The sequence below is a fragment of the Megascapheus bottae genome, chromosome 12 (assembly GCF_031878675.1).
Source record: "Megascapheus bottae isolate mThoBot1 chromosome 12, mThoBot2.hap1, whole genome shotgun sequence".
In the NCBI taxonomy this organism is placed as follows: Eukaryota; Metazoa; Chordata; class Mammalia; order Rodentia; family Geomyidae; genus Megascapheus; species Megascapheus bottae.
Genome location: NC_143520.1, coordinates 16,478,904 through 16,495,697, shown reverse-complemented (window position 1 = coordinate 16,495,697; position 16,794 = coordinate 16,478,904). Strand labels below are relative to the sequence as shown.

At 36.4% G+C, this 16,794-nt stretch overlaps 1 protein-coding gene across 2 annotated transcripts in view; it reads right to left on the bottom strand.

The window, feature by feature from the left end:
• Window positions 1-2,054: 2,054 nt before the first annotated feature.
• Slc38a11 (solute carrier family 38 member 11) overlaps window positions 2,055-16,794 on the bottom strand; it is a 40,487-nt gene continuing 25,747 nt past the window's right edge. For both annotated transcript variants that reach the window (XM_090343097.1, XM_090343098.1), the window contains 4 exons: window positions 16,291-16,452; window positions 12,986-13,098; window positions 9,267-9,398; window positions 2,055-2,348 (listed from right to left, as the gene is read on the bottom strand). In XM_090343097.1, coding sequence (XP_090199223.1) covers window positions 2,055-2,348; window positions 9,267-9,398; window positions 12,986-13,098; window positions 16,291-16,452 — 701 coding nt within the window. The remainder of the gene's footprint in view (window positions 2,349-9,266; window positions 9,399-12,985; window positions 13,099-16,290; window positions 16,453-16,794) is intronic.

The following is a 16,794-nucleotide window of genomic DNA, read 5'->3' as shown; positions in this document are numbered from 1 at the left end:
CAGAGGAAGTGATGCTCTACTTTGTCATTATGGTAGTTTTCTTACAAAGTAGATATGCATATCTAAGATTTATTCAAACTTAGTAATCCATATACCTACTAACCAAAGCTGAGGAATTTATGTTGTTTCATTGATTAACAATAAACTTAATTGGTCTTATCATTTTGTTCAGTTATTACTCGGAGCTCTACCTGAAAACTCAAGGTTAGCATGTCTGAAGCAATGACCAAAGTACAAGATAATAGATAGTTAAGTGCTAAATTATGTGATCCTTAACATATTTTTCTTTCTGCACTCTGAGTAATTTCATCTCTCATGACCTTAATAACTAGGTAGGAAATGCTTCTTAGTCTTGAGTAATGTAGGGCTAAACTGCTTCACCTATTTCTTACATTCCTATAGCATGGAATGAAACTTCTTTCATAATTCTTTTACCTAAATGTGTATAAACTGCTTAGACATATGGCTCTTAAATAACTGCAAAAAAATTTAGAAGACTAGCTAGTCAGCAAATTTATTTTAACTTAATTTATTGGCATATATGTTTTATGGAAACAAATATTACTACCTTTACCCTAGGCCGGCTAAGATACAGATCTCCTGGTATTTTTTATGTCTTTATTTCTAAGCTGTGTGGTGAATTAATTCTCACTATTTAATCTAAACTACTATGAGGCTATTTTTATATACATCTTGCAGTACTTTTGTTTTATTTTAGTTTGGGATTTTTTTGTGAATCTTACCAATGTTATGTGTACCAATTGTTCTTGTGGCATGTTCATATAATTTTAACAACAATAAACAGAGCTATAGATAGTCAGCCTGATTGAAATTCTGACAAAATGTTAAGTAATGGAGTCTTGGGCAAAAGTTGGTGAATGTAATGAAACCCAATTTTCCTAGATACATTTAGAGACTCTCATAGATATAAAAATATGAAGTCCTAATTTAATAAAAGTAGAAATCCTCATTAGAAATCAAGGGCATCTGTGGTCGATACATCTGTATTCCGAGATACCCCAACAAGAAAGCATGTAGTGCTTAAGTCATCTGGAGATAACTAGCCTCCAGCTCTCACTTCCTTCTGGCTCTGCTCAGCTGCAAAGAGCTGCTAGCCCAAGGGTTCATCCCTCCCCAGGTGCCCACATCAAGCATCTGTTGGAAGCAGCAGTATTAAAACTATTATTTCCTCTTTGCCGGGCCAACTCTGATGGACTCCATACTCCCTGTGGAAGAGCATTGTCAACTTGTAGTCTGACATCTATTCCCAATCCTGTTTTCCTCCTCTTTCCCACTGGTTATATTTCCGAATAAATACCCTGCATGGAAAACTCCAGCAGCATCTGCTGCCAAAGAACCCAGGCAACATGAGCCTCTGTCATCTCTCTGTGATTCCCCCCCACCCCATCCCAGAGCAGTGAAAATGCCTTGTGTGTAGCCCTAATTCTGATTGTGAACTTGGAGTCTCAAATTTCAACCTGTGGTTGTATATCACTGTCAGCACTGCAAATTCAACAAGTAAAAATTAGATGCATAACTGGCCTGTGTGGTTCATGCTTAACACAGGGAGGACCTAGCTCATTTTTTCAGGACTCTATTCTTCTTAAACAAATGAAGTTACTCTTTTTACTTTCAGATTGCTAATGGCTTTCCTTTTTTATTATTAAATTTTCCTCTAACTCTACCGATCTTTAAAAACATTTGCTTTTTTCTGAAGGATCCATACACAAACTATCAACTCATAAGCACATACTTATTTTGGAGCACAGTATATTGGCTCACATATTAAATAAAAGTAATGCTTTAATGAGGGGGTAAGAGCAAATGCAAAAGGCTTCACTTTTGCTTCTTCAATTAGCATTAATGTGGTGATGCTATTAGAATAAAACACTTGTTCTGGTTTACGGTAAAAATATATCCATCTTTGATACTGCAGTGAACAATAAGAAGAAAGTCTTGCTAAATGTCAGTGAAATTGTTATAGCAGAGACTAAAACGTAGGAAAATAGGGAGGGGTTACAAGGCTATCAAATGTGTATTTTCTCAAAGAGAGCTTATTGAAAGATACTGCTGTTTAAAATGGAGAGTTGTGTTGTCAGCTGAATGGGAGAATCAGAGACGTTTGTGAGGGAGAAATTGTCAGGGGAGCAGTAGAACATTTCCTGCCCATGCGTGCAGTCCTGAGGATTTGTGATAGCCATGACGAATCCAAAAACCATCACCACAGCTCCGACAGGAAGCATGACACAGGACATAATCTTATCTGAGTGTGTCCTTGGCTCCTCAGACAGTTTCAGATAGCATGCTGAAGGAATGATAAAAATCAGAGGAGCTGCGCAGAGAACACCCTGTGGGTTGAAGACAAGAACCAGGGAAATATTACTGGATGGAAGCTCCCTTGAAACAGTTTTAGAAAACAGGTCTTTCATGGAAACATCAAAACAATTTTCATTGCACATGTTCAATTGTATTTGTCATCATCCAGTTGAATTGAACAGAACTTTATACATCTCTTAAAATATTTAAAAAAAAAACAAAACACAGAGAGAATAATGGTAAACTAAGAGCTTCATATTTTGAAACCAATCTTTTCAGGCAGTATTTCAATATATAGGCAAGAACACCAGGACTCACAAAGAAATTAATAATAATTCCAAATAAGACTTAGAAGTCATTTTCCTTTTCCAATAGAATACTTATGAATTAATAAAGTAAAGAGTAACGATATGTCAGACTTAAGACTAGAGAATAGAAAATGATACTAAACACTTCAGGAAAACTTGAAATCTCATACTTTTTCAGTTATGTCATTTTATATTTTCCCTTTAAAATAGTTGTGTACTTTGCTTTTCAAACCTTAATGGTCTATTTTTTTGCTTTGTGTACAAATGGAGATTTTAAGAAAATTATATATATATTTATCTGTTCTCTTTTCCTGAGCTTCTGTGGCAGGAGGTTCTGGATTTGTTGAGAAAAGGAAACCAACCAAACTAGAATATTTTTTCTTTCTTCCCTTCCTTCCTTCCTTCCTTCCTTCCTTCTTTCTTTCCTCCCATTTTTGCAAAGTCTCCCAGACGTGGCTGCCCAGGCTAGGCCAAGGAGGCTAGATCCTCAGATCTCAGCCTCCTGAGTAGCTATGATTACCGATTTGAGACACTGGTTCCTGGCTTCTATATTCTTTTTCAGGTTAAACCAGGTATATTAGCTGCCCTGGAAAATGGAGAGCAGTACTAATGATTTTAACTTGCTCACTCTTCCTCACATAAGTCATGTATAAATCCATCCTAAAGGAAAATATCAAAATTGAAAATAATAGTAACTTGAGGGAATGGGTAGGGTTGGAATAGATTAGAAGATAATGATGAAAGGGGTGGCAAGATAAATTGATACAGTGATTTGAAAACTCTTTGAAAAACCACTTAAACATAGTTTAAAAAATTATAAAATAACAGAACTCTGTTATAAAAATATCCAGAGTTATTGACTTAAAGGAAGAGTCGTTGTACTTAGACAAGGAAAATTCTCACTACAAATACTGTAAAAGAATACATTAAGATTCAATGCATTTTGTGTAATATATTTTTCCTGATTATGTGTAGTATACATTACATAAAATATAACATTAATAAAGTACAACAAAATTTTATGACAAATGCTATTTTTTCAGCACATAAAAGATGGAATTTTATTATGTCATATTGAGTTTATAACATTATGTTATGGTTACCATACTTAAATAAATATATCATATCATCTTACATCATTACTTTGTGTGTGTGTGTGTGTATGTGTGTGTGTGTCTGTCTGTCTGTTCCAGTCTTGGTCCTCGAACTCAGAACCTGTGAGCTCCTGATCTTGTTTTTTGCTCAAGGTTTGCACTCTGTCCTTTAAACTACAAGCTTCATTTGTGGCTTTTCAACAATTAAATGGAGATAAGAATCTCTTGAACTTTCCTGTCTGAATAGCTCCAAACCACAGTCTTCAGATTCAGCTCCCTGAATAGATAGGATTACAGTCATGTGTGAGCCACTGGTGCCTAGCCATAGTTACTTTTATGGCAAAACAAAGTTAAAATCTATTAATTTAGTAGCAATGGAAAATGCAACAGATTTTTTTTTCATTTTTCTTTTCCTGTGCTAGTGGTGGAGCCTGAAATTGGGGCCTCAGCGCTATACTTCATCTTTTCCACTAGCACTCTCTCACGTTGATCTTAGTAAGTAGCTAGGATTAAGACATGAGCCACTACCACCAGACTTCTAAGAGAGTTTTAATAACTGCAATTCTAAGGATTTTTTAAAAAATGTTTTATTGTTGGGGTAATGTATAGAGGGGTTACATTTACATTTGCCAGAGAGTAAGTGCTTTACATCTCACACATTGATACCCCTTCTCACGTTTTTGTCCCCACTTCCCTCCCCCACCCCTCCCAATCATTTTGTTTTCCCCCTTCCTTTTCCTATTTCAAATAAACACTTGAGTCACAGTTTTTTGGAAGGCAGATTCCTATGGAATTTCCTGCCTGGAATGGCTTTGAACCTCCATCCTCAGGTCTCAGCCTCATGAATATCTAGGATTTCAGGTGTGAGCCACCAGTGCCCAGCAGTTATGATTTGTAAAAGTGCTCCACATGTTTAAAGAGGCAGTACAATATTGCCTTATGCATAAAGGCACAACAATGCTATCCACTGCTGATGTCAGAACATTTTGACCTTTACAACAACAGGGAAAAGACACCCCTGTTTTTTGGTCATGGGGCTTGAACTCTGGGCCTGGGCGTTGTCCCCAACATCTTCAGTTCAAGGCTACTTCCCTTCCCTGGGTCTGGGCATTGTCCCTGAGCTCTTCAGCTCAAGGCTATCACCCTACTCTTTGAGCCACAGTGCCACTATAAGTTTTCTAGTTGTTAATTGGAGCTATGATTCTCTCTGACTTAAGTGCCCCAGCTGGCTTTGAACCATAATCCTCAGATCTCAGTCTCCTCAGTTGCTAGGATTATAGTGTGAGCCACATGCCCAACTGTTTTGTTGTTGTTGTTTTTAACCCACAGTACTGATTAAAAAGGTCTCTAAATTCTGCCTGCATGGAATCCCCATAATATTCAAAAAACTTGAATAAGAAAATGCTGATCTATCTTGTAAAGTTTGACTTTGTAAACCACTCATCTTCATGACATTTATTCCTATAAGCAAAGAAAACAAAGTCAAGTTCCCTAGCCTCAGGCTGTCTTTGGAAAGAGGGACATAGCTTGCTTATGGTGATAATTCTGCTTGGGCAGAATCATTTGGCCTTTCCCTGGACAATGGCTGGCTGTCTCCTTTCCATTCAAGCCACATAAAGCTCTTGTTGGACTGCTTCCTATGGCTGTCAGCACCAGCTGTTTCATTTTTTTTTTCTCTTTGCAGTGCTTCAAGTAGAAACCCATAGGGCCCAAATACTACAGATGCTTCCTTCCTCTAATAGCTGTGCCATGCCGAGTCAAAGGGCTGGAATTTCCAAAATGGGTTTTACATTTAATTGGCTTGCTTTTCAAATGAATCCTTTAAAATGGTGAATGCCTTTGCACTGGAAAAATATGACAATGTGGTCTACTGCTATGATAATTTTATAAAATATTTTTAATTTTGTTGAATAAGGAATATAACTCAAATAATAGAACTATATAACAGAATGAAGGATCTAATTTTGCAACATCTGATTCTAATGTATGTCCTATCTGGGAAGATCATTGTCCTACTTTATGATAATTGAGAAGTCATGATATGAAGGGTGTTTCTAATATATATGTGGGTTTTCTTTAAAAAATTGTTGTTTGTGTGTGTGGTTTTAGGGATTGAATCCATGACCTTACCTATGCTGATCAAGTGCTCTATCACTGGAGTACAATGTTAGCCCTTGCATTTTGAGACTGAGTCTGGCTATGAAGACCAGGCTGGCTTTGAACTAATGATTCTCCAGTTTCCACCTCCTGAGGGCTGTGATTATAGGCTTACCCTCACAGTGCACAGTGTATGATTTATAATTTTTAAAACTGGATAAAAAGAGAATTATTATACATAATTTAGTAACTCCAACTTGAGATGAAAGTTCCAAACACCTAGGTTTAAATCTTGTTCATCTTGGGCTAGGAGTTTGGCCTAGTGGTAGAGTGCTTGCCTAGAAAGCACAAAGACCCAGGTTTGATTCCTCGGTACCACATACATAGAAAAAAGCTGGAAGTGGTGCTGAGGCTCAAGTGGTAGAACTCTAGACTTGAGAAAGTCCAAGGAGGGTGCTCAGGCCCTGAGCTCAAGCCCAGAATTGGCACACACAAAAAAAATCTTGTTCATTTCCTTTCAATTAGGATGACCTCAGATATTTTACTTTTCATCACTGTGTCTCAGTTCCTTTCTCTATAAAATTAATTTTAGAGACCCAACTATGTTATTGTATATATCAAAAGACTCTCTTGATAGAAAACTCAATTTATTATACCAACCTATAGTAAATAGGGATCCTACAAAGTATCATAACAGATCATTTGTTTTCTGTATGTGTTTAGACAAGCAGGATTCTAAAAATCTAAGAATGTAGTATCATATTTTAAAATTGTCTCCATTGCCAGTGCAAGCTTTGGCTTTTAAGCTGCTATTCACATAATATTTATTTCTGATTAGTCTGTAATAATAATGATTTTCTCTTGATTACAAAAAGCATTTCACTTGAGTGTAAGGGGGAATATCTAGTGTTGCTCTATGCTAAAAGTTTATTGTGTCATGAGGATTAGCAATTAACTCTATAGAAAGCAATGTTTAAAATTATGACAATGGGGGCCAGGAGTTTGGCCTACTGGTAGAGTGCTTGCCTAGCATGCATGAAGACCTGGGTTCAATTCCTCAATACCTCATGTATAGAAAAAAAGGTGGAAGTGATGCTGAGGCTCAAGTGGTAGAGCTCTAGCCTTGAGAAAGTCAAAGGACAGTGCTCAGGCCCTGAGCTCAAGCCCAGGAATGGCAAAAAAATAAAAATAAAATAAAATTATGACAATGTATCATTCCTAAAATAGGAACAATATGTATACATTTGGTAAACTAAAAGTGAATAAAAGCATTTCATGGCTTTAAAGATGTGGTGAATGTTCAGGCAATTGATTAACCTATTTTCCTTCCAAACTATTAAATAACATTGAGTATGGTCAAGCATGTCTATAATCCTCGCACTGGAGTGTTAAAGTAGATGGATAATGATTAGGTTAGCCTGAGTAACATAGTGAGACCTTCTCTCAAACAATGCAACTGATTCCACAACATCAGAAACCAAACTCTTAGCTAAATAAATTTATGAATATTAAAATATGTATTTTACAAAACATGGTAAAGCAGGACCCAGGATCATTATTTTGCTTATCTCCTTAGCCTTATACAGAGATAATTACTGCTGTCAACATCAATACATATTTTGCAATATTTAATTTCCTGCTACTACAGTTAAGAATTCCCCCCTCCCACCCCCACAGAAGAATTCACTTATGTCCAGCAATACTTTTTTAGGGTTGAGTCTCATTTCTTACCTAGGTGTATGCCTGAGCTGTGAACTGTCCAGTGAACACTTCCTTTATTGCTGGAATCACAGATACACACCACTTTATCTAACTTCCCTTCTGTAGAGACAGTCTTGTAGACATTTTCTGCCTGGGCTGATCTGACATTGTTATCCTCCCAGTCTTATTCTCTCATACACATTGGGATGAACTTCACCACTGCAGCTGATCTCAACCATGATCCTGCCATCTTAGACTCTCAATCAGTGAGGATTACAGGTGTGAGCCACCAGTATCCAGCCAAGGAGTCATTATCAATGAATCCTTTTATGCCACTCTCCTCTCAACTGAATTTGTCATCTAATTGTGTTTTATTTTTTCCCCAAGTGTCTTTGGAAAGCTGTCTACTTCCTTCTGTGTTCTTCATCATGAAGTTTTATGTTGATGAGAAAGGCAAGATAATGAGCAGTCCTTTCTGATACCCTCTCATCATTATATTTCCAATCAGTCAACAAATACATAGTCAATGAATGAATGAATTACAAATTGCACTGGATTGTGAAGTCTTTGTAATAATTTGACAGTCATAAAAGGAGAATAATCATTATAGCAAGAGACAGAAAAGAAAGAGTAAGAGAAGAGAAAAGGCTGTATATATACAGACCAAAGATAACTGGAGAGAAGTAAACAGGAAATAACTTTCTATAAAGGCAATGGGTCAGATTATATAGAACATTAGAGTTTGTTCTGGTATGAAAGTGGAGAATTTTTAACCCATGAAGGCTTTTTTCCCCATTTTTTTTTTGCTCTTTTTGTTTTCTTTCTGTTCTGTTTGTTTATCTATATGTCATTGGTAATTGAAAGAGGAGACAGAGAAATGGAGGGACAAAAGGTGAACAAATGCAGATATGATACTCACTGGACACTGTGTTGAAACTGAACTGTACAACTTCTATGTAGGGATGGAAGGGAAAAACTAGGTGACAGTGAGGGAATGGGTGATATGGTCCAAAAGAAATGTACTCATTACCTGACTTAGGTAACTATAAGTCTGTACATCACCTCTATAATAACAATGATATTATTAAGTGGAGTTTTTTTAAAATAGGATATGGGTAAATTGAAAGTAGAAATTAAACATGGGATAGTTGAGCAAAAAGGACAGGATCAATTCAGACGAGGTATGATGAAGATATAGACTTGGGTGGTGACAGCAGAAACTGCAAAAGAAAGACTGAGAAAAATATAAAATTGGGCTATGGTGCAATGTGGATATAATTTCATTCTTCATGTATTTACAATGGATCTCAGTAGATAATTTATTTTAAAAATTCCAGGTCCAACTAATTAATAGTTATTGATAAATGTCTGTATATTCTGGCAGTGAGAGGTACAACCATGGATGTTTTTGGATCAGATAAGTCTTTGTTATGAGGGCTTTTATGGGCAGTGTCCATGCCTTTCTATTGGGTACCAATAGCACTGCCTATCCTGTTACACAAACAAATATGTCTGTAGGTACTGCAAAGGCCCCTGGAGGAAAGAATAGCAAAAAGCCCATCATTCCTCTGTTTCAATTAGATAGTTCCATAAAGTAGAGATTATCACCATTATCAATATTTACTTTTGCATTACAAGAACTTTTTCACTCTACTTCAGAAAGTGACACACTTTTTTAAAGGAAAACACTTTTTACATTAAGTGGAAATATATCTTTAGACCAAAAGGAGTAAATCTAGAAGTTACTTACATTAAGTTCTAAAACAATTCCGAGGCAGTCAATCAGCAAGGACACCAACGTGGCGACTATAATAATCACCACTGTTATAAAGATGTGACATGCTGAGGAAAGTGTTCCACCAAAAAACACAGTGGTGAGTACCTGCCAAAAAAACAGATCTGGTTGAGAAGTGCTCTTGAGATAGGTGGAGTATTTCATAAGAGCCCTTAGGAATATGCAATCAAATCTCAAGTCACTATGAGTGCTGTAGCTTTCCAAAGTATTCATACATAAAGTCATACAGCAATGCAAATATTTCTAGTTGTGCTTTAGTCAGTATATTTATTAAAGACCCAGACCAGGAGATTGGCATGGCAATGTTTGAAAACATTTATATCTTCCAGGTATAAGAAAACCACTGAGGCCTGGAGGATGGCCTAGTGATGGAGTGCTTGCCTAGCTTGCACAAAGCTTTGGGTTCAATTCCTCAGAATCTCATACACAACAGCCAGAAGTGATGCTGTGGTTCAAGTGGTAGAGCGCTAGCCTTGAAAAAGCTCAAGGACAGTACCCAGGCCTACAGTTCAAACCTCAGGACAAGAAGAAGGAGGAGGAGAAGGAGGAGGAGGAGAGGGGGAAAAAGGAGGAGGAGAAGAATGGGGAGGGGGAAGAGGAGGAGGAGGAGGAGAAGGAGAAGCCCATTGAAATGGCCTTATCCTTTTTCTTGGCCCAGCATTGTTTCTACTAAAAGAAAGTACAGATATTAATTATCTAGGTAAGTTGAAGAGCCTCTAGGAAGGTGGTTAGAACATTTCTATACCAAAAGTGTAATATTTTTCACTTATCGGAATTTCATTCTAAATATTAAATCCTATTTGTTGAAACCTAACTCTAGTTTATTGTGCCTTCCCTGAACAAAACTAGAGAAAACTTTGTTTTTCTAATTTTCTTTTTCTTATTAGCAACTTCTTTTCTATTGCTCACTTACATTCAGATCAGGAAATCAATCAATAATCATCTATTTAATTCATGCCACACTGTGATATAATTTGCCAGAAGAAAGTGACTAGGAGATGATTGCTAGTCATTAGATAATTAGAATTAACATCCTAATTGGAGATAATATAGCCAATAGAATGAAACAAATGAAAATCAATTTCTGGCTGGACTGAAAATTTAGAATTGCAAGGAGCTTCCATTATTTATAATTCTCTTCCTTGGTATATTTTTCTGTAGAACATTCCTAGGATGTGACTGAGCTACCGTAGCCTAAGGTGAGGATTAAAACAAGGAAGACTTTTAGGGAAGAATTCAAGTCTAAGATAACAGTGAGCAAAAGAAGTAGAATAGGAATGGTACCACCGAAGGGCAGGAGGTGGTGAGCTTCTGCATGTTGAGAGCAAGGACTGAAAATGCAGCAAAGGGTCAAATGCTGCACTATAAAGGGATCAGCTTGGCCGAGAGGTAGAGTGCTTGCCTATCATTCATGAAGACCCGGGTTTAATTCCTCGGTACCACTTACATAGAAAAAAAGCCGGAAGTGGTGCTGAGGCTCAAGTGATAGAGCTCTAGCCTTGAGAAAATCCAAGGACAGTGCTCAGGCCCTGAGCTCAAGCCCAGGACTGGCAAAAAAAAAAAAAAAAAAAAGGGATCAGCTTTCAAAGGCATTACCCAGATATGCAACATTCCTCATAGATCTGATGCTACAATGGCTCTGCTAAGGATTTAATGGTAACACCAATAACTTTACCTGATTTTAATTTACCTTCTCAAATAGAATCTTATTTAAAAACCATAGTTAGAGATATATCTATGTTTTTGTAAGATAAAAAGAATCGTTTCATTATGCAGGATACTGGGAACAATTTTTACGGGTACATAGCAGCAGCTAGATATGGCTTTGATTATGCTAATTGTCTTCTTTTTCCCTCTCACATTCTATTTCCATCTCCTCTATGTATGAGTAGAAAGAAGAGCAAAATGAATTGGCAAGGTATGTACATAATTTCTCTGAATAGTATTTGCTACTATGGCAAATATCTTGCTTTGATTCTATTTTCCTATCATCCCAGCTCGAAAGGAAATTCAAGTCTCACTGCTAAAGACAGAAGTTAGGCACGTGAAGTGACTCAGATTGTCCTCACACCACTTACCAGCAACCCTATGAGAATGTACCATCCGTTCTCGTTGACTTAGAGATCAGATCTTAACTGAAAGTGCTAGGCAGATGCTGAATGAAAACCATTTCCTGAGTCAAACAATGGTACCAAACTTTGCAACTCTCTTATATTTTACAAGTTTGTATAAAGAAATCCTTATTTGATTCCCCTCTCAACAAGGTAGCAAGTTAGCTTGAGTTACAAATGTATAATGCATTAGTGATAATTGAAGGGACACAAGCAATGTAGAATGTGTCCTTCTTCCTTATTCCCTAGTTCTTCATTCTAGAACTGGCTTATAGAAAGTATTGAGCTGCCTTGACATGCCTGAGGATTACGTAGTGAGTTCCAGTCTCTGTTGAAATTTTACTTTATACTTTAGGCTCATTCACATGATTTACTAGGTTAGCAGTCTATGGGAAGAGATCCTAAGACTAAGTCCTTTAGGGTGACTCCCAAAGGAATTACCACTGACACAGGATCACTTGGTACTGTTGACTAGAACAGTAGGTATTCAGATAACACTTAAAAGATACCAAACAAAGCCATATTATCCAATTTTACACCAAATTCATTCCCTTTCTGATAATCCTTCTCCATAAATCAAGATAAACTATATAACATCATTTAGAGCCAACATCAGGAGCAATATATATATATATATATATATATATATATATATGTATATGATACATGATATACATAAGATACATATATCTTACATAAGATATATATGTACTATATCATGTTTATATCACTACATTATTTCTGAATGTTAAATAAAAATGTGCATAAAATTATTATTAAAGGGACTGGGAGTGTGGCCTAGTAGTAGAGTGCTTGCCTAGCATGCATAAAGCCCTGGGTTCAACTCCTCAGTATGACATACATAGAAAAATCCAGAAGTGGCACTGGGGCTCAAGTGGTAGAGTGCTAGCCTTGACCAAAAGAAGCTCAAGGGCAATGCCAAGGCCCTGAGTTCAAGTCTCACGACTGACTAAATAAATAAGTAACTTGTTATTAAACATTAAAATAACTATTTTAAATTAAATTATGAAACTATTTAACTATCTTAATTTGCATTTTCACTCTTCAAGGAATATAAAACTTATACATTTTGTTTACTGAAAATTTCAAAACCAATTAGAATCTAGCCCATGGTGTTTTTAATGCATTTTCACGTACACAGCATCTAAAGAAGGAGATAATTTTGAGGCACTTAAAAAAAAAAACTTTGGTACTTAATTTCTTCAAAAAAAAAAGACATACTAAAAAAGACAAAACAACTTCAGCTTGACCAAACTCAACCCTAGCCTTCATTTTTGATGTAGTTATAGAAATGTTTGTGCTTATGGCACAATAAACCAAAGCACCGGGTCTACTTTTCAGTTCAAACTTTTGAGAAACTTACCTTGCTAACATTGGAATATAAACTAATCCTTAAATTTTAATGGTTTGTAGCAGACACCAAAGATTTTACAAATCCTATCACTTGCCATGTGACTGGGGATTATTAGAAGAAGGCTGTTGCTAAGTCTTTTCAAATTAAATGTAGTAGAGCAAGACATGTCACAAGGGAGCTGTGCTTACCTCTCTGGTCACGAAGCATTCAAGAGGGTAGGTCAAAATGACTGTGACACCATAACAAAACCTCCCAAAGGTCACCAGGTCATCAGTTCTGCAGTAGTTCTCAAATAAGTCTCCTAGAGAACAATATAAAATATATTTACATATTACATATGGGATAACTGAAATAACTAATATATAAGATATTTTTTATAATCAAAGTACAGCTCTATCAACTTCATTTAATTGGGATACATGATTACCAGTTGTAAATGTAAATTTGTACATTTAAACCTTTAGTGACATTGAAACCAGGAGACATTCCATTCGAAGATAATTTCAGCACTAACAGTTTTTTCCCCATCTCTTACTTTCCTTGTTTGTCTTAAATTTGTACCAACTTCTGATAAATGCTTTATTCGTTATCTGGACATCAGAACCAACTCCTTAAATTCTTATTGCATGGGCTTTGTAAATTTGCTTCTGTTCTTTGTTTCTGGTAAGTGACTATATTGTAAAAGAAAAAAAAAGTCTACAGAAGTAAACACAATTCCCTTTGAAATGCTATTTTTAGATCAAGGAGAATCCTGAAGGAAGAGTAGACCAGGCTATCAGGGGAGCTGCATTTCCTGTCCACCATCCTGCAAGAGCTACCGACCTCAGGACCACACTAAGTAATTCCAAACTCTCATTGTTCTTCATGTCACCTGATGTACCCAAATACAGTCTCAAAACTGAAAGAAAAGTAATTGTGAGTAGTTCCAAACTAAATGGATCATATATACTTTGAACCACTTCTTACTGAGAGTCTGTATGTTTTTAGATGTTTATGAAGAGATACAGGGACTAATGAGGTTACAGAGGTCAGAAACAACACTTAGAAATGCTGAGACATAGTGTTTGGGCCTGTTATTTCCTGGATTGAACATGCATAAATTTGAAAGCTGTATTCACCTTGTTTCAATTACACTGAATAGGAAATTAGATCAAAGTCACATCTTGTACTATTTTGTTTCAAAAGAAGAAAACAAAACAATACTTCTCTAAGATTTTTTTCATGAAAGAGCTAAGTATTCCATTGACTTACTATATCCTAAGACTTACTTTAAGTCACTATTTATCTCTTCCTCTGTCATCATTACTTTCTAATGGCCATTTCTGGCCAAAGAAGATTAAGTAGTGGCAGGAAACTGCTTCAAGATTGGTGGAAAAGATCTTAGCACTCTGAATTTAAAATTTTAAGTGGTCTTAAGTTCCCATTAACTAACTTCCACTAACACAACATCATTTCAAAAGTCACTGGAAACATCAAAAAGAATCCAGGTTTCCCACTGCTTCACAAGCTGCAATTTATCTACAGAAAAAAGGAGAGAAAATAAGGATGTAGTAGGTATACACAAGATCCATTTGCCCAGGAGAAATGACCTACACAATACCAGGCCTACTCCAGGGGACACAAACGTATTCTTTAGAGGTGAGGAAGAAAAACAAGGGCAATAGTTAGATCAAACACTCATAAGCTTGTTACATGAAATGTTTTTTCTCTCTTTTCTTTCTTTTGTTTAAAATACAGTCTCACTATATATCCAACTGGCCTTGACCTTTCAATCCTCCTGCCTCCGACTTCTCAGTGCTGCAGTTATAAGCCATAGACTGCCATACCACTATATCATATAGAGCTGCCAATAAAGACTTACTTGTGTCTGTGATTAAAAAAAACCATGAAGATTATAAACAAAAAGGCTTTTATTTTAAAGAAGCATTTAGAAAAGCCTAAGTCCTATGCAGGCTAACACACTTAGGCCATTCACCTTGGCAGTGTGAGGCAAGAGTGAGAAAAGGCAATGTTTTGAAACAGTTCTTGTCAAGAATCTCAAGATCAGTTTTGACTGCATTAGTGTTATGTTCATCACTATTTTACTTATGAGCTGGTACTGAACTCAGGGCTTAGGCGTTGTCCCTTAGGCTCTGTTGCTCAAGGCTATATCACTCCAGCACTTAAGCTCTACTTCCAGCTTTTTTGGTGCTTAATTGGTGATGAGAGTCTCACAGACTTTCCTGCCTAGGTTAGCTTTGAGCTGTGATTCTCAGGTACAAGCCTCCCGAGTAGCTAGGATTATAAGCACAATCCACTAGTACTGAGCTCATCATTGTTTTCAAGTCATCTTTCATTATTTCCTGAAAAATATTTGCCTATATTCACAATAACTTGAAACTTCTTGTTCACTCACGATCAGTCATTTTTTCCAGTGTACTTCAGTGTCATGGAAAAAACTCAACTTTTAAGAAGATTTGGAAGTAAGAGACAGAATTTAGTGAGTTTTGGTTAACCAGCATGATTGGGAAGGCAAAAAGAGAATGGAAACAAAATTTAACATGGGTATCACAAGATTCATTTTCTGGTTGTTACAAGCCAGCATGGACAAGTTGTATTTTTGTGTCTCCAGTAGGAGGTAAAACTAGTTATTCCACTTAACTTACTTTCCAAAGGTTGTTGGAAGGTCAAGTGAGACAGTAGACTTGTAAAAGCTGTTGAATATCTGAATCTTTGCATTTAGGCAACTGTCAGATTACTAGAACAATATGCTACATGACTGAACAAAATAATCAGAGGATGGAAAAGAAAGGACCACTCAGTTATGGAGCTTGGAGGATAGAAGGAAAGAGAAATAACATTTGAGGCAGGGAGGAGAGGACTATTTTTAATGGAAAACTTTTGTTGTTTTTATGCTTAAGGCAAAAATGGCACAGTTACATAGAATCTCTAGTAAAGGGTAGAAATGAAAAGGCTTGGGCAGGAATTACTCAGAAATTTTCATCAGAAAAGCAATTTGCCTGAGCTAATTATTTGTGTGGGGTGATGGATCAGAGAGGCCAGAGAAAGAAAAGGAAGAAAGAAAAATATTCACAGAGAAAAAAGAATGACATAGTAATGTTGTTTCTTCTAAAGAAAGAAAATTTGAGCCAAGAAAAGATGCTCAATTGATATTAACTCAGAAAACACAGTAGAAGTAGAATCAGGAAAAGGTTTAGCTTGGTACTGTTGGGAGGCCACTGGTACCTTAAAGAATATGTACAGGGAAATGGAGGGAGGAGAAGCACAATTCTTGCTTGCAAGGGAAAGCCAGGGTAGGAAAGTATGCATTATAGTTTTGGAAGAGAAAAATTCAAAAGCAGGTCACAAAGAGATAGAAAAAAGAAAGGAGAATGTACAGAAGAATAATATTTTTTGAAGCTGAGCTTCCTATAAACGTGAACAGGATGCTGGGTATCCTAATACCAATCCACATGAGCACCAAAACAGGATGTGACTGAATCTCTTACTTTACCTTGAGTGAAGCCAGTAAAAGTCAAGTATCCACATGTGGCAAAGAGGATACAAATAAATACAGAGATGCAGATGGATGCATGGATGATGCGGGACCACTTGGGTACTGTAGGTTCTTCCAAAGAGCCATAAACTAAGAAGCAGTTATGGTGGCAAATAAATGCTGCAATACAAAAAATATATTTCAAAAGATTCTTGCTATTTAAGAACTCAACCAATTGAAGTTCAGTTGTATGAATTTACTAACTTGTGGAAATAAAGTTTTCTAATAGGTCTATGAAAGAGAAACTTCATTGAAACCAGGTTTCTCTGCTATCTTTGTTACTTTTGATGTAAGTCAGACCAATGCAAATTTTTCTCCCATTTTCCTCTACAAAGAACCCTTCCCGTCCTAAGGAGACTATCTAAACAACAGCCTAATTATCAATGTATAACTTCTTTTTCTTTCTGGGCCAGTTCTTAATACTTTGTGAACAAAATTTTTGTTGTTGTTGCTGTTGTTTTT